The sequence below is a fragment of the Peromyscus maniculatus genome, chromosome 13, assembly GCF_049852395.1.
Source record: "Peromyscus maniculatus bairdii isolate BWxNUB_F1_BW_parent chromosome 13, HU_Pman_BW_mat_3.1, whole genome shotgun sequence".
Taxonomy (NCBI): Eukaryota; Metazoa; Chordata; class Mammalia; order Rodentia; family Cricetidae; genus Peromyscus; species Peromyscus maniculatus.
In genome coordinates, this window is record NC_134864.1 from 65,065,910 (window position 1) to 65,085,383 (window position 19,474).

The 19,474-nt window shown below is 35.9% G+C and overlaps 1 protein-coding gene across 6 annotated transcripts in view; it reads right to left on the reverse strand.

Moving 5' to 3' along the window:
• Gls (glutaminase) overlaps positions 1-19,474 on the reverse strand; it is a 69,840-nt gene that overhangs the window by 27,336 nt on the left and 23,030 nt on the right. For 4 of the 6 annotated variants that reach the window (XM_076550428.1, XM_076550424.1, XM_076550425.1 and 1 more), the window contains exons 7-13: positions 15,845-15,903; positions 8,345-8,377; positions 8,201-8,259; positions 6,000-6,066; positions 5,420-5,470; positions 2,945-3,121; positions 946-1,077 (exon numbers count right to left, since the gene is read on the reverse strand). In XM_076550428.1, coding sequence (XP_076406543.1) covers positions 946-1,077; positions 2,945-3,121; positions 5,420-5,470; positions 6,000-6,066; positions 8,201-8,259; positions 8,345-8,377; positions 15,845-15,903 — 578 coding nt within the window. Of the gene's footprint in view, positions 1-945; positions 1,078-2,944; positions 3,122-5,419; positions 5,471-5,999; positions 6,067-8,200; positions 8,260-8,344; positions 8,378-9,133; positions 9,168-9,704; positions 9,759-15,844; positions 15,904-19,474 lie in introns of those variants that run through there. The other 2 variants (XM_042260401.2, XM_076550427.1) reach the window with 2 other exon arrangements.

Genomic DNA, 19,474 nt, shown 5'->3' on the forward strand with positions numbered 1-19,474 from the left:
CTCCTAGCAACCACATCGCCAGCTAATCCAACAGCCAGGAAGAGGAAAGACCCCAGGGTAACAACTCAACAGTAGGGCTCAGTCACTCAAACTGCCATTTAATAGGTAACATGAAGGGCAACTTATGTAAAATACCATAAACTATAAATATACCATAAAATTTATCTCTTAAAAATCACTTATCCAAAATACAATACCATTCTCTAGATTTGTAAAATGTGTAAGTTTGAACAGTAATCTGAATTTTAATTGGGAAGCCCACAAATGTGAGCACTCAACAGTGGCTCTGGGAAGTAATAAATGAAAATAAACACAAAGCTGAAACATCAGCAAGAATTAGTTGGTAACAAACCACTAAACTAAAAACAAAAGCACATAATTTTAAAAACTTGTCTTTGTTTTTATTTGCAGTATAAGTTGCTTTGATAACTCAATTATTAAAAGAGATTCGAGTTTTAATTCTCTATTGCTGAGCTCTTAAAAACTTAAAGTAAATTATAATCTGGGAAATTAAAACACTCAGCAGTTAAGAGCACTGGCTGCTCTTCCAGAGAACCCAGGTTTGATTCCCAGCACCCACATGGCAGCTCACAACTATCTGTAACTTCAGTTGCAGGATAAGACACCTTCTTCTAGCCTCCAAGGACACCAATTACAGAACATATACACGTAGGCAAAACACCTATACACATACAATTTTTAATAAACATAAAATAAAGAGAATTTTCTGAAAGAAAATTAAATGGGACCTGTTTTTAGAGGCAATTTGAAGCTTCTGTTCAACCACCTCCAACACAACCTAGTCAACTAGTTAACAGATAGGAAAAGTACCAAGGGGATAAAAACCCTACACAAAACAGGTGGAAGGGGAAATTCCTTGACACTGGACAGCGGCTTGTATGCCCCCCCCCCCCAAACCCTTTTTAACTAAGAAAACTTGCTTACGTGACAGAAGTGAATTCCCTTAACACTGTTGCCCATCTTGTCAAGAGGAGGAGACCAGCACATCATGCCCATGACGTTGGGGACAACTAAAAGAATACCCCCAGCAACTCCAGATTTGGCAGGTAGACCAACCTGAAAATAATTAATAAAGGGGGCATTCATATAAATATTTTAATAACTAAAAACATTATGTTTGAGAACAGTTTCACAATTAGGGCACATTGTAATTAATGTAAGGCCAACCTTGACAACCTGAGTTCAATCCCTGAGGTCTACGTGGAAGGAGAAAAGGACTGACACCCCCAGGTTTTCCTCAGACCTCCACAGGGTAAGGTAAATTCTCCATTAAAACTACTGTATAGATATGTGTCAATATATTCATAATACAGAAAATGAGGTTCAAAAGTGATTGGATACAGTAGAATACAGGAAAAAAATTCAAAGACATTTTGTAACTTAATGCACTTGAATATGAACTCTGGAGCTATGAATGTTATTTTACAGAGCTGTAATCCTAAAGAAGCATACTGATTCTAAATATAATAGTCTTTTCTAAAAAAATTTCATGAATAAAAACAGGAATTACATCTTAAGATTTTCTGAAGTAGTCAGAAAAATAAGCAAGGAATAGAGAAATGTTAATACAAATTAATATCCTTCAAAAAACATGCAAAATGGTTATCACTGTATAATGGTGGAATAATTATAATAAAAATTAGCAATGCCAGAGAAACCGTCCTTAGTAAATTACTAGGATTCCGATATCAAGTGCTTGACAGAAATGTACCACTGCAGCAATCTCACAAAAACTAAACAAAACAAGCAAACGAAACCATCAGATCAGACCTGCCAAGTTATAAGAAATACAAGGGAATACAGAACAAGTACAGAGTTCTGAGAAAATATACAGAAATAAATGACTCAATGGTTTCAATTAAAAACAAGTTAAAAAGAGATCGTGAAAAGAAAAAAGAAAAACACCCAAAAACATTGAGCCTTATTTACTTTCCAAGGAAAACAAAATGTAGAACTACACAACCACAATTTACAGTACTTTACAAGTCATTTCAATGACGTGATTAAGTATTTTTCTATTAAATTTAGTGGTAATGTTAAATGATAACATTAACAGTTTTATATGCAATAGTTAAGTTTTTGTGGTACTACAATGCTGTGTTATGTATTTACAATTAGATACTGGAGTATACCAAGATTAAAAAAAGCAAGTATGCACACAGATGAAACAAGATTGGTTATGTATTCATAATTAACAAAGGTGAATGATGAATAATATGAAATCCATTTCTCTATTGTACTACATATAAAAACTGCAGGGTCTGCAAAATGGCTCAGTATGGTAAAGGAGCTAGACAATACTATGTACAATGGCCCGAGTTCAATCCTTGGAACCACAACACACACACAAATATATGAAAAAGACAAATTTCTTTATATAAATAAATAAAAAGAAGTTACAAAAACAATTTTTGGAAGGGCATTATGATGAATCAACATAATAAGATCAAATACCTTCATATTTCACAAGTGCCAAATACACAAAGATTAAAGAACATTTTTAAACACAGAGAAACTAGTCTTGGAAAAAAAATTTTTTTCAAGTTTTATTAGTATATACTTTACTTTTAATCAAAGACTCAGGCCTCGTGTGTGCATTTTCTGAATTTAAGGACTTCTTAAGGTACGATCTATCACAATGCCAAGCATCAGCAATGAAAACCACAGCTACTAACCTTGTATCATGAAATTCTTTCAGAACAAGAGTGGTGGTTACCTTTTCTACATGAAGAGTGACTGAATTCTTAAAGGACATCTCGCATACTATGTAACTGTACTCCTTACTCATTTGTAACCAATTAACCTTGAAAACAAGCCTCTCTCCAAAAATAAAACAGCTGTAGAAGCAAAGTTCAAATTGCATTTCTAAAAGTACCAGTCTAGACTAGTTCCTTGCAAGAGAAAATTAATCAGCATTACTTACATGGAAGGCAAACTGCCCCGAGAAGTCATACATGCCACAGGAATGCATCAAACTCAGTGTATTTCGAACGGCCTCAGGACTGAGGACTCTCTCGCCCGTGATTGGGCAGAAGCCACCGTTAGCCAGTGTGGCGGCCATCACGCTGGCGGACTCGCACGTCACTTCAATGGAGCACAGCTACAAGAAAGAACAAAGCTGAATTAGGAAAATCTAGGCTCGTGGTGTTTTGTCTCACCTGCCTTCTATCACAACCTATTTATCTGATATCACCTACAAATCTGAAATATGGCTTCGAAAGGGATGATTTTACTCTGACCTTGATGACATTTCTAAGATTTCAACTGACCAAGTTCTAGTCATTTTAAGATTTATTCACAGTTGTCCAAATTTACAGTATTTTGGTGACTGAATTAGGTGAAAAGGAGCCAAACACCCTAAACACTAAGCTTTTTTACTGCTCTATACAGTATTCAAACTTGTTTCAATATTAATGTTTTGTATCCATCATACATTATTGTAATAAGAGAAATAAGCCATAATATCTTTTAAGATAAAGTAACCCTCATCAGCATGAAAAATGATCACTAAATGCACGCCTGGGGGGGGGGGTTGATGATAAAACACTTAACATTTCACCTGTAACAGAGCTTAGCATTCTAATTTATAGAGCAACAAACCAAGGACAAACAGAAAAACAGTTTAGACAGCCTGAGTGCTCCATGAACCTATACAATGCTACCTTTTAAAGCCCCTATCAGTTGTCATTTGCTATTTACTGTAGACACTAGACATATCACAACAAACAAAAGGACAGAGCCTAGGTAAAGTGAAATTTTTGAATGTCAATGCCATCAAAATAACAGAAATGAAAGCCAAGGGTGTACTCAGCAGAACACTCGCCTTCCATATTAACCGAGCCCTGAGTTTGATTCCAGCACTGAAACATGACATCAACAGCATTAACACTTTACCTCACAAACCCAAATTTATCCATAAACCTACAGTAATATTCCTCTACATTTTATTTTCAGTTACCAGCAACCAAAACAGGAGGAAAGGGGATAAGACTGGCTTCTCTAACTACATCAGTTGTTACACTGCCCCCCCCCCCCCCCAGCAGAGTAGGAAAATGCTTTCTAAAAGAAGACTTAGCCAGGTATATGTTTGTAGACACCTTTAATCTCAGCAGTGAGCTGTTAGTTGGAGGCTAGCCTTGTCTACACTGTGAGTTCCAGGCCAGCCAGACCCCATCTCAAAACAGAGAGGAAGGGGATTCCCATTATCACTGCCTAAGTAGGGAAATGTTAGAAAAACAAAATTTAAATTCCTTTAATCATTTCCTAGTTCATACTTAGAATTAATCAAATTTTGCCTGTCATAAAGATATCGTCTCCTAACTGGACAAATACCAGTTTAAGAACCATTTCCTGATAGCTTGATGCTCACTTAAATTCACTTCTCAATAGAGAGCACCTCTATGGCTGTCTCGATTCCTGTACTAAAGAATCGAAATTTCACAATGTAGTTAAGTAGTGTGATTTAAACTATAACAGCCAAAACTAAGGAAGTGTTTTATTGGCTAGAGTAAAACTGCCACTGATTTCAAGAGACGGTTCCGAGGAGTTCTACACATTTTGTGCTGTTCAGTGCTGTACTTGCTGGGGAACCAAACAGGGCTCAGAACCCAAACAGGTCATTATTGAATTGAATTTTATATGGATAGACCAGATTCCCAATACAGCTTTCACACTGAGTAAAGGGCATCTAGGACCTGTACTTCCATCAGACTTCATTACCAACCTCCCATAATCATCTGGTAAGGATACTAGAAGCTTAAAAATCAAAGCGCTTTACTAAGACAAAAACAAAGTAAACCAGAAATTTAAAAATGTGGTCTATGCATATTCCTATTACAACTTGATTAGGTAAAATACATGAGGAAGGAACGAATTTCAAAGAAGGCTGTACTAAACTGGTATCTGTACCATAGGAAATTATGTGTGCGGGATGCTCCTCAACCTAACACAAATATGAAGATCTCTTCTTAGCTTAGAGGAACACAAATACTATGTAACACTGAAGGCACGTGCTGAAAAATTCTCAGCACCAATTAAATCAGGATCAAAAAGATACAGTCAGAGAAAATAGCCAGACAGAACAAAAGAATGACATTTTAAAATGCTGATAGAAGCTCTCTGAAAACCAAAGTTGTTTGTAGGCAAAATAAAAAAACTAAGAAAACAGAGTAGGAAAAACCAGTTTCTAGAACTGCCATTTTCATCTAAATGTATTTCTATACTGTTTTCCTTGTTCCATTCTGATGTGTGGATTTTTAGGAGCCTTTCATGACATCTTTTCAAAGCTAATGGAAATTTATTTTCTCATGGCCTAGAGTGTATCCAAGACATAAGAATTTTGTAAAATGTGATACATCTATTTATGAAGATACATTATACAATCATGAGCAAAAATTACCTGGAAATAAAAATCTAGTATCCCAACCATGTCTGTGCCTTCTGGAAAACACTGAAAAAAAGCAAAATCCAAATTCAAAAAAAAGCAATGAAAACTCAGGCAAACAAACAAAAAAAGCACATAAAAAACACATCAGTGTTAAATTTAAGATGTATAAAATGTTTCCCTTCATATCAAAACAGTATGGGGTCCATAAACACTATAAATGTAAAATAAATAAAAGTTACATATTATATAAATTCCTAAATTCTATTTTAAGAGACAAAGATTAAGTAATTTGTAATTTATCATCTTATTGAACCATTCTCTTAAAGTTCTTTAAAGGAAAAAAAAGTTTATCGACACTAGTCAGACACTGAACTTAAAAAAGAGCAACTTCAACCAGAATTTACACCAACATCGTCAGAATTCTAATACTACCAGGCACATAAAATCAATTTAATATTAATGTTAGTAATTTGTTAACACTTGAGTGCTTTGTAAAACTTTTCACTTTAAATAACTAAAGGCTATTGTTGAGTTCTTAGATGTCACTTCCGTAAACAAAAATAACGTTGAATAGAAACAAAAATTTAAAAACCTTCTTTTCTTTTAAGTAATATCCTATTGCAAAATTTCGGTCTCCACTTTCTCGTTCAGACTGAAACCTGAAAGAAAAAAAATTAGTTAACTTTATGATTGTTCTTGAATGGTGTAGCAAAGCACAGCATAAAGAGGGTGACCTGACACTTGGTCAGGACTGCTGATTTTGTCTCTATCTCAACAGAACAGGGCGTAACTCTTTCCTTACTGTTGGAAAGGACATGAGCTCAGACCCTTTCTAAACTCCACATACTATGAACAAAGGAACTAAAATCGACGGAAGGCTTGTCGAACTGTCCAACGGAATCACGAAAGCAGACTGCGCTGAGGGAAGTGAGGGGCTGTGACACATCAGATCAACAGTGGCCAACCCCACGGGGCAGAACAACTACAGAAGCGGGAAACATGGCTGACACCTGATGCATCTGGGAAATGGTCGTGGAGAAGAATGGAGGACCACCCAACTACCAGAACCCAGGACAGCTGTGTGTGTGTGGCAGGGGTTGGAGACAGGGTTCCTCTGTGCAGCCCTGGCTGTTCTAGACCTTGCTCTGTAGACCAGGCTGCTCTTGAACTCAAGAGATCCGCCTGCCTCTGCCTCCCAAGAGCTGGGATTAACGGCACAGAGCACCACAGCCTGGCTGTCAGATATTCTGCAATGGTGTGTGTCTGCCTGCTGTGTGCTCGGTCTCCATGGAGGCTAGAGGGCATCAGGTCCCCAGGAACTAGAGTTGCAGATGGTTGTCGGCCACCATGTGGGTGTTGGGAAATTGAACCCAGGTCCCTTGGAAGAGTAGTCATAGATCTTACCCATGAGCCATCTCATCTCTCCAACCCCAAGGACCACATTTTTAGGGGTATTAAATATCAAAAATGTACACAAAACACAAGCTGGAAGGCTTTTAACCAAGTTTCCTTGTCAGATCGTATTTTGAAAGTACAACTGATACCAGTTGGGGAAAGGGAAAGAAAAAGGGTTGAGATACAGTAGACTACTGGAACGAGAGCTGAAGAAAATCACTCATGTTCTGTTCTTGAATGTATTAATAATAATGTGGTTACGTAGGTAATGGGGGCTGGAGAGACAGCACAGTGACTAAGAGCATTTGCTACTCTTACAGGGACCAGAGCTTGGCTTCCTTAGGTGCCTCACAGGGCCTTATCTCCAGTTCCAGGTGATCCGATGCCCTCTTCTAGCTACCATAGGCACCTTAACTCAGACAGACATACACATCTTTAAAAGTGTACACACACACTTCTATGTATCCATCTACGTATCTATCTATGTATTTATCTATCTAAAGAAACAGGCAGTCTGTCTGTCTGTCAATCTATCTATCTATCATCTACCTATCTAAAGAACAGGCTAGGGAGATGGCTCATTTGGTAAAGTGCTGCCGTCTAAGCACAGAGATTGGAGAGCAGATTTCCAGAACCAACTGAAAACCCAGGTATGGCAGTGCATGCTGCCTGGAACCCCAGTCCCTTCCCTAAGAACCACCCCCCCCCACCCCCGCCACACATACACTTTTCCTCCTTTCTCTTCACAAAAGGGCTGGCCTCCCATGGATCAGCCAGCCATGGCATATCAAGTTGCAGTGAGATAAGACACCTCCTCTCCTAGTGAGTCTGGAAGAGGCAACCCAGGAGGAGGGAAGGGTCCCAAAGCAGGTAACAGAGTCAGAGACAGCTCCTGCTCCCACTGCTAGGAGCCCCACAAGAGGACCAAGATGCACAGCTGTCACATGTGTGACTGAGGTCAGTTCCATGCAAGCTCTCTTGGTTGGCGGTTCAGTCTCTGTAAGACCCTAGGAGCCCGGGTTAGTTGATTCTGTGGGTTTCTAATGGTGTCCTTGACCCCATCCATCTCCCATAATCCTCCCCTCTTTCACAGGGTTCTCCAGGGTCTGCCTAAGGTGTGGCTGTGAGTTTCTGCTTCTTTTAAATGTTTCTTTCAGGTAATTCAGACCCAACTAATTTCCTTTGATGACCAAATTCTAAGTAATGAACTATTCACTGAAGTAAATTCTAGGGTCCTAAGTAGACTGTGTGCACATACGTATGTACGTGCATGTGCTTGAATATGTCTATATATAAGAAGTAAAACAGTACTGAAAACAAAATTCTACAGTCTGATTACTAGGTGAATTAAAAGAAGTCTGACCAACTAGAAAAGCCCAAGTAACAAATTAGACTCACGTTGCATTACTGAATCCAACATATTCATTACCAGCCATCTTATTCAAAAATTGCATCACCTACAAACCAAATTAAGAGTATTAGTAACCAAAATTAAATGCTTGAGGAATGTAGTATGAAAGCATGATTCTGTGTTGTACTTACATAGTCAAACTTCTCAGCATTATTTACTCCTTGCTGTAAAGAAATGAAAGATAAGTATGTTAATACAGACAGGGCTGAGGTTAAGTACAAAGCTAATAAAATACAAACTTCAAATTGCTACCACTGTATTCAATGCACTGCACAGTACTTTTACATCTAGGAAATCCTTCTAAAATAACTTAATATTTAAACTTTTGTACATGTCAACACCCATATGATGAAAAAAATACAGAATCACAAAGGGAATATACATTTAAGAATACATTTACTAATCTCAGAGTTACAGAATACAAATCACCCCAGAGCCCCTTATCTTTCCTAACAGCACATGGTTTGCGAAAATGTTAATTCCACAGTTTCAAAACTTTTAAAAGCTTGCCCTTAAAACATAATTAATAATATATAAAGAATGATTTTCAATTAAGAACAATGTATTTTTAAAAAGCAAAGTCTTTAAACCCGTATTGAGTTAGAAAACTGAGTTGTTGCAAAACTGACTGATCTTTTCTAGTCCTAACTCTAACATATGCAAATGCTGGCTACATTACACTAGCATGGGCACAGCTCTACCCCCCAGTAACTCTCACTTGTAACACTATTTGAGCTAAAAACTTTTACTTTAGTTCTAAAAAATTAACTTCAATTATAGTTAACATTAGGCCAATTGGGAGTGTGGAAGATGTATTGTTTCATTACTTCCAGTTATGACATGTTATCTACCACAAATGTTATTAGGAAAACGCCTGTGTAATGTAGATCAGTGCAAGTAGCCAAATGGTTTCATTTTACCTCGACGAAGTTTACAAAGCAGTAAGCTGTAGATCTGAAATCAAACGTATTAATTGGTGATATGCACCCAACAGAAACAATACATCTCTAATTTCTAAAGCAGGACTCAAATAAAATAATCTGACAACCATTTTAAAAAGCAATTTGTAAGAATCTACCCTCAAAGTTCCGAAGCATTATAATTTGGAATGTTGTTACAGGGAGATTGTTCCAGAGTGTCATCTACTGAATAAAAGCAGGTCCATTCTCCCTATGCGAACTCAAGTTATGACTGATAAATATGTGAAACCCAACAAATCAAGCTATTTATAAACTAAAACCACACATACATAATCAGCAGCGGGAAGAAACACCACAGTATGTCATCAAAATTAGACATTAACAGAACTTAAGTAATGTAAAAATAACTGAATGACAGCTAGAGTGTAACCCCTATGTTACAAAAGGGGTTATATATTTTCTCTAAAGCATCCTGACATTTTTAAAGCTTTCTTATAATATACCAAAATTAAAAATGTAGACATGTAACTCCAAAGCTGTTCAATGAAAAATAATTAAAAGAAGAAATTACCAACTTCATTGAACTGTTGCAGTTGTCAAAATATTCCATAGATCCTAATGCTGTAAAATATGTAACAACATTTAAGCCACGAAAACCTTTTAACCTTAGAAAAAGCACAAAAAAAAAAAAAAAAAAGCACAACTATGTTTTCATATGGATAATCACTGGTTACACAACTAATCAGTATAAAATAAACAAGTTACATGAACTTTCATTCTCTGACCTAAGCTGTTCCCTGTGAATAATACAAGTTTTCTTCATTGAATTATAAAGTTTAATATAAAAAAATTTCTGCTCTATGTGACATGGTCACATACGTGGTTTATTTTACGGCTTACAAAAATTGAATTTTGCTTTTGTATTATTTATTGCATTCAGATTCTATTATTAAATAATGTTTTAATAGGCATCTGAAATGCCCTATGTAGATTTTTGTAAGTAGGGAAAAATAAAATACTGAATAATCACATGGACTAAAGAGTATCACTTTCCCCTTTAACTGTAAAGACACTTGATTAATGTTTGTTCTTATATCTACCCTGGAAATGGTGTTTAATTTAAATCTTTAGTTGCCCCCATATCTCTTGGAAATGTAACAGAAAGATTTTTCTTTCATGTAACAGATGAAAAGATCGGATAGATGGGACCTAATTGTAATATTAAAATGTTGAGTAAAAAGCTTTGTGCAAAATTCTTAGGAGAAAAACATATTTACACATACAAAACTGAGTAAATGTGCTCTGTCAAAAAAAAAAGAAAATTTGAAAAAAAAAAGAAATCAATTTGCTATGGCAAAGTAAGTTAAGGTGGGTGAAGGAACAGACACTGTATTAACAGAAGCAGGGAATGAGTAAATGGGGCTGGTCACTCTATCTGTTCACGACTGAATCTTTCACAGTAAAATGTTTGAAAGAAGATGTCAATTTGCTAATCATCTTGCACACCAATTTGTATTATTATCTTTTAGAGCATTTTCTTTGGTCTTCAAAATCATAACTGACTTTTAGTTCATATGCGAATTGATAGTTTCTACTGACAGAACATGGTAAGAATTCTCACACTACAGTTTATACAGACATTAAACAACCTTTCTCATAATCAATAGACTGACATGGAACAAGGTTTTTTCACAATAATAATATTTAGTCCTTTCATACCTGGAACGTATCACATGTAATCAATGTTGTACTTAAGCTCAACCCGCTTAAGCCTCATTTCAATTTTGCTAAAGTAAACAAAGGGAAACACCCTAGAGTACTGTTATTGGTAGTAACAATTCTTAAAAGGCTTTACATTAATTTACAGGCTCAATACCACCAGCTTCAGGACTTTAAACTGTTGTCTCATCAGCAACCAAGACTTTTACCACAGAGCAGTGAACTGTAATAAAATCTGGACCACAAGAGATGGCCCTTCTTCTGGAAAATGGGAACTACCTAAACCAAAATCAAACTATTTTCAGAAGGGCACATCGGAAGCACACGTGGATGCTCCGTGTCCTCAGTCCTCCCTGCACCGGGGACACACGTGTTCCAGAATGAAGCTCACAGGACAGGCACTGTGACATACTGTGCTGTTTTCATCCTGGACATGCTCACAGAGCTGTGTCGTCAATATAACTGGGAGAATTTCTAAGAAATTAAAACTGGGACAAATATATTTTAAAATTCTAATCTATTCACTGAATGATTTTTAAAAGCAAACCTGTGGTCTGTTTGAGAAGAGTGAAAAGACTACTGCTAGACAAGTATAAAAATGTATCTTGTACAAAAGTGTCTGTTAAACTACAGAATGCATCTCTTTAAGGAAAGTGTAGGTGAGGATTTAACAAAGGTGATAGAGCTTTGCCTCTGTCTATTAAAACAATGTATGTAAGTGCTCGGGAGGGAGGGAGGGAGCTCAAGGTACAAAGCTCACCTAGACCCACACCAAATTTTTGATACCCAGCATCACAAAAACTAAATTCAAAGAATTAATCTAACTATGTTGGGAGTATTTTTTAATCTGATTTTACAACATATTTGTGAATGAATTCATATAACTCTGCAACAACAAATATACTTGGCAACACTAAAAAATGTTTCATTAAACAGACAATAGCTAATCAATTATTATAAAACATAGTCATGAGTAGACATGCAAGCCAATTAAATATTAGAGACCACAGAAGAAAGAGGCAAAGAGAGGTGATGGAAATGATTTTATAAAAGTCTTGGTTTCATCTGGCCACAGAAGAATCTTCTGGAACTAAACATTACTAAATTACAAGTTAGTATTAAAAATGAAAAAAAATGACATTCTTCTAGGGCTTTTTGGAGACAGGGCCCTACTATTACCTCTGGCTGGTCTAGAACTTATGATATACACACAAGTGACATCAAACTTACAGAGATCCACCTGCCTCTGCTTCAGAGCACTGGGATCAAGACATGTGCCACTGTGCCCTGCTGATCTAGTATTATTACAGATTATCTCTAAAAATAAAGGAACAGAACAATTAACTCAGTTGGAAATGAAAATCTGCCTTTCATTAAAAAGAAAAAGAAAAAGGAAAAAAACTTCTCAAACGTGTCTACTAATGTAAACTCAAGTAAATAAACCACTGAACTCTGGTGTTCCAAAGGTACCGAGCCCAGGGCATCGTGCACTATTACTACAAGTGACAGGCCATCTGAGAATCTGCCAGATTATGGCTAACGTGAAAAGTGGAAAACACCATACAGATTAATTAAACTTGTCTTGAGTTTTTACAGAGCAACACTTTACAATCTTCAATGTTTTATTTAAAAAATATGACTGCTTCCTAAAATGGGGGGGGACCCCACACACAAGCAAACTTTTTCAAGTAATAAAACTTAGAAATGATCACTAGAAGACATATATATAGAAAATCACATAGCTTATCATATTTCTAAAATGAAAATGCAATAGTGACAATCATTTTGTAATTTCTTGCCCTCAGTTTCTACCCCAATACTCAAGGCATCAGACTTTATCTTTTAAGATAAAACTAGGTCATTTTTATTACTGAAAAATAAAAACATTAAATATTGTCTTTTCATCTAAACATAACTGTCCCTCATATTCTTTCCTTTCAACCACACAATCACACATTATCATCACGAGATTAAACAGACTGTAATCACGTAATCCCTTCAAGTTAGCAGCTACTAGAGGAGAAAAGAGAGTAAGAGTAACCCTTATGTCTTTTTAATTATGTGCATTTTAAGTGTAAAATTACATTTGTTTTTAAAAAGGTATTTACCTATATAGCTTTGTTTAAAATTTTAAATATTGGAGTTTTCCTATAAGCTTAGTGGTTAAGAATTAATGCAACAGGTTCCTTCTGTCCAAATCCTCCTTTTTCCACAATCTGCTAATCCTTTTGAACATTTGCTCTGCCTCTTCCCCCATTTCCTGAGGATCACCACCAATCCTACAAGGAAAAAATATCAATACTACAAAATTATGAAATAAAGAGTCTTACTAAAGACTCTACTTTTTTTTGGAGGGGTCTAACATGAGATTTGTTGCAAGGCACCATAACAAAAAGCCTGAACTTTGAATGGAAAAACGAAACAGTCCTAAGGTCAAGTAAAGAGCTAAAAGCAAGGTTGCATCTGGCAGCCATGGCACGAGACCTGCTTCAGACACTTGAGTTCAAGCTCCTGGGAAGGAGCCTGTTTGCATTCAGAGAGCGGGCAACCAATGAGTGTCTCAATGATGAGTCCTACACCCATTTAAACACTAGATGAAGTTTCTGTACAAGTTAAAATAACACAGTATTTCTGCTTTCATAACTGCTATGTCAAAGATGTCATTAATTGAAACGGCAATGCCCACATTAAATATGGCACAGTAAATTCTAACAAATAATAGAATACCAGATTCTACTGATGATACAACCCATCCAGCGTCCGTTTCCTATAAGACAACTGGGCCGTTTGGCTAGGTTTTATTAACTCAACTTCAAACCATTACCAATTTATAAATAATCATATAAAGACTGCATACCGATACCTAACGGATCTAAATTCTTTCTTTAACCTAAGGAATGTCTTCTTGTTCAGGGCAGTTTTATAGCTGTATCAAGCTTCTACCTTTTAAGATTTACATTGTGATCAGTTTAAAAAAACAAACAAACAAAAAAAAAAACTTGTGAAACATAGTCCGAAAACAAAGACTCTAAAATAATGAGTTTAAATATAAACTGCCAACTTTGCTGGTAAATTTATATTTTACAAATTTAAAACTGATCAAATTCATAAATGCAAGATGACTTTTCTTTACTTTGGACCCTGAACTGCATTTATGTTGTCTGTTTCTTTACTGTTCCTGATTGCTCACACTAATGTGGATCAATGTGGTTCATGACATATGACTCACCATGGTAAGTGAAACTAATGAAATGATGGTGTGGTATGACCAGACATGCAATTCCCACATGCAGCATGTCAGTATACTTGACTGAGCTCATAATCATCACACAAAAGCATTTTTAACTGTATGCAGTTAAGGAGGCGTTTTGTAAATCAGTTACATACGCCCTCTAGAGAGAAATCTATTGGTGTGCCATGTTGATTTTCTCCAATGTGAGCACCCCCACTCTGTGACGGGGTCTTACTTCCTATGGCAAGGTCTCATCTCAATCCCCCCAGTCTACCTCTAAGTCACTATGTAACTGAGGAACCTTGAACTCCAACAGCCCCTCCACTGCAGTAGTTTTTAAGACTGAATCCATGAACCATCTTCAACAAGGTCAGTGAACCCACTAAAATATATGTAAAGTCATGGAATCTGGACAAAAATGGTTTAGAGCTACCCTAATGTTTTAAAAGCTTAAGCATTAACAGAGATTGTAGATTAACTTCCCTTAGTTCTAATTCGTTGCTTGTGCAACTCTGAATTGTTAATGAGTGATCTGGTGATAAAGGCCCCTTTATCTATGTATATTTCATACTTAAGGATACCTAAATACAGAGCTGTGCTTGTATATTGCTGGATTGCTCCTTTCTACAATAATTTTTCACCTTGGGATAACTAGATAGCATAAACTTACTAAAACTAGTTACATTAAAAGATATTTGGCTATAAAATCTAGTGGGCCAATGTTTATAAATCATTGCCCTAAAATAAGCATGTATTTTTAAGATAGCAGTTTTCTACTTTAAAACTCATTGACAGTTAATGTAAGACTTCTACTATAGCATTAGATTAGTTTTTGTGAACTGGGCTAAGCCTGTAATTTACCCTTCAGCATTCTGTTTGTATCCAGAGTACCCCATCTATAGTAATCCATGTACAAGTCCATGAGTTATGTTTTATTCTAACCTGAAATAGACAGGCACAAATTTACTGAGGAACATATAAGTGTCCCAAGCACAAAATTCATTTTAATAATTAACACAAGTAGAAATTTAAAATGAAAGGGGGGGGATCTGAAATTGTGTGATATAAAAGTCTATCACACAACAGAACCATTTTGAAATACTTATTTCAAAACATCAGCTTCCAATTATTAAGGCAACACAAACACTAACATAAATTAGTCAACATACAATGCCAACACAGAAATGTAAGTAATGTAATAATTGGAAGAAGCCTTACGTTTTTTACTTATGACATGATATAAGTAAAATAAATGAAACAAATTTAAATGAGAATTGTGATAGCAGCTTATGAGGATAAAAACAATTTACTGTTTTTAATATAATAAATATATTTCGTCTTAAACACAAATTAGAACATTTGTTCCTATATTTACTAATAAAAATATTATATAAAAATTCTTCTTTCTAGAAAAAAGCTCGTTCTTTCTAGAAGCAAAGAGAAAAAAATATTAAAAACTTTAAAAAGAAACACCTCAACTCCCACTGATCTGCAAAATTCTTAAATTTGTGCCAAAGCTCTACATCTAGAGGTTAACTAATGGTTGGGATTTATGGTGAGTCATGTATTTTTCATTTTGTCCTTGAAATGACATCATTGGGAGGGGAATAAATAAAAATCCTAACCCAATATAACAAGACTATTTTCTTAATTCCAAGAGAAAATGAATGTATCATAGTCCTACATAAATAATCCAAAATACAGATTTATCCTTAGTTATTAAAAATTTACTAGGTTAAAAGGAAATGTCAACATTTTACCTTTATTAGTGAAGTCACAACAATTGCTCCAGCATTTACCATAGGATTATGTGGTTTATCTGAAAAACATAAAAGCAAAAGCATTGTTCCAAATACTTGGTACCACTTCTTTGGATGCATATTTACTTTTCTTCAGGGAGAATTGTTTGGAGTAAGGTAGTATCAAATCAGTTGTTCACACCGCGGACTCTCACAGTCACCCAAGTCTGTAAGAAGTGATGTCAAAAGCACATCTGAAGGTTGTAACCCTGCCGCCTCACTCCCAATCTTCCTCCATTCAGAGGTATGATTGAATATATCTCAGTTACTAGGATTAAAGCTCACAAAATGCATACATGTAGCTAACATCTACTAAGTACTTGAATGATATTATAGTAAAAATAATCTTGAAAAGTCCCAACTGATGTGATCCTAATTTTACTTTTTTAAAAAGTTCTTGTACTTATGTAAATGTGTGTGTGTGTGTCTAGTGAAGAACACAATACAAACACTAGTGATATGCCTAAGTAATATTACATTCGGTTTACATATATTCTCTGCACCTTCAACTTCCTGGCAGTAAAGGATACATTTCCTATATAGTTTTGTGGTTTTGTTTTGTTTTTCGAGACAGGGTTTCTCTGTGTAGCTTTGCACCTTTCCTGGAACTCACAGAGATCCGCCTGCCTCTGCCTCCCAAATGCTGGGATTAAAGGTGTGTGCCACTACCACCCGGCCCTATATAGCTTTTTGAAATATTTTTATTTTGTGTGTGTTTGCCTGCATGTGTATATGTGCACCGCATAATGCTTGGTGACTGAAGAAGCCAGGAGCCTGTCAGGTACCCTGGAACAAGAGTTTCAGACTGTTATGAGCTGCAATGTGGGTGCTGGAAACTGAACCTGGGTCCTCTGTAAGAACAGAATGTGCTCTTAATCACTAGCTCATCTTTTCAGCCTCTTTTTTAAAATAAAATTTAACTTTTAAGTTAACCCATAATCCTACCTTTTTCTAATTATTAAATCAATTTTTAAAAGCTTAACTTATTAGCATTCACTGCACAGCAAATTATGAACACAAAACTCGAGTACATTTAAAATATCCACTTGAAAACATATTTCTAGCAAGGTATGGCAGTGCATTTTCCGATTCCCAGCACTCAGAATCAGGAGTTCAAGGTTAGTCTAGGTTACATGAGCTCCTGCCTCAAACTACCAAAACAAATCTCTACTTCTGTGGTAATGACTTATTTCCTCAGGAATAAGTTTATCGAGCCTGACAATCCCAGAACACACATTACGCTGTACTACACTAATGGTTTCCTTGAATTTAGCAAGTTACATTCCATAAGACAAGCCTCGAGCTACCTCTGTGAGCAGCACAGAAAAAGCAGTTAAGCGGTTCCTCAAAATAATAAACACAGAGTCCCCAAGGGACCCAGCCCTTCCGCTTAGCTGTATATCCAAGAAAACGAAGTCCAGTGTCCCATCAGCGGAAAGGTAGATAAACCAACGCCATTATTCATGATGAAGTATCACAGAAAGGAACAAAACTATATGAACCTTGAACATATTAAGCTAAGAAAAATTAGTCATAAGGGAACAAATATTAAGTGATTCCATTTATCTAGGTTTCTCAAATAAATGAGTCTATATAGACAGAAGCAGACTACTAGTTCCAGAGCTAAAAAGAAACAGGGAATAGCTAGGGAATACAGCATTTGTTTTGGAGGAGGTCAGTGTTCCAATTTGACTGAGCGATGATTTCAAAACTCTACAAATATAGTAAAAGCTACTGAACTGTACATTTTTGTTCCTGTTTTTATTTTGAAACAGTGTTAAGTAACCCAGACTGTCCTCAAACTCTTGACTCTCATGTACAGAGAGATGTACATTCCTAAGCCCAGCTTCAAACCTGTACACTTTCAATGAATAAACTGTGCGATTTATTATTTGTATCACTGAAGATAAAAATTTTCAGCTTTTTTTCTATCATCTGAAAAAATTTAGCAGTTGATAAATGAACAGTGATAGATTTCATTTTGGTGTCTTCACACGTTGTTCACGTACATCCTCCTCTCCTGTTCTTTCCTTTCCCCTTTCCCTTCTATTGACGTCTCATACATATTCTGAAACTAGATTCTGTGTAAAAAAAGAGAGCACATGGCTTTAGATATTTTTCATTTAAAAAAGATCAAGAGAGGATAAGCAATTGTGTATATTACGGTCCATGTCCTCCAATGGAGTCAATAATTCAGAAATCATCCTTTAAAATTGTACATTTTCGATCCAGCAATCCATTCCGAGCACATTAATGCAAAGGAAATTATAACTTTAACTTTATACTGGAGATATAATTCTTCTGTGTTCATTGTAACATTTATTTACCAGAGCTCAGATAGGAGACTGACAATGTAAATGAATGGATAAAGAAAATATAGTATATATAATAAAGGACTATTACTCGGACTTAAAAAAAATAAGAAAATATTTACAGTAACACAGATAAACCCAGAGGATAATACAAATAGTAAAACCAGGTACAGAAAAACAAATGTTACATGACCTTCTTTAATGTAGATCTAAAAATGTGAACTCACAGAAACAGAAAACAATAGTTTTCTACCAGGGCTGTGGGGGTGGGAGAGAAATGGGGAATTATTAAGAAAAAAAAATTTTAGCTAGGTGAGAGTAAAATTATCTACTAGATAAATAATATGATAACAGTTAATAATAATGTATTATACACTTTAAAATTGCTAAAGAAGCCGGGCGGTGGTGGCGCACGCCTTTAATCCCAGCACTCGGGAGGCAGAGGCAGGTGGATCTCTGTGAGTTCGAAGCCAGCCTGGGCTACCAAGTGAGTCCCAGGAAAGGCGCAAAGCTACACAGAGAAACCCTGTCTCGAAAAAAAAAAAATTGCTAAAGAAACAATTTTGTGTTCACACTACAAATAAAGTCTGTGAGGCAATTTCATGGCAGTTTGATTCTCATTTTATGGTGCAAAGCACATGTTGTACCCCATCAATGCTTATTATTAAAAATAAAAAAAAATTACATTCTAAGTTACTTATAAAGACTAGTTCTAAAGCTAAAAGCCTGTTGTTAAAATCTGAACACTGCAATGCCATTAAGGTTTTACCTTCCCCAAATAATGCTGACCAAGAGAAATATGCTTTCCCCAAACATATAAAATGGTATCACTTGCTTTTTCAGAAGACTATACTCTGTGTGTGTGTGTGTGTGTGTGTGTGTGTGTGTGTGTGTGTGTGTGTGTATGTATATATGTCCAGAGGGAACCAAGAAAGCAAAATACTTACAAATATTATAGCCCTGAAAGAAAAATCTCAAACAAAGGGAAAGCAGAACACAGGAGAACTTGTGAGACTGTGCCATATAAGTACTTCAAAGTCTGTGATCTGTCGTTCCAGGTTTCTGGTTTTACAGTATCAGGTTTAAGTCTCAGGACTCGAAGGCATCCAATGTGTGTCTATCCATATATACGCAAAGTGTTTAATAAAAATATCTGGGCATAATAAATATTGATCAAATGCTACATAAATTGCATTCAAGACTTTTTCAAAGAACAATAAGCTATTTCCTGGCATGTAATCTACTGCGTACTCTACGCCTCTGATTCAAAGCCAAGCAC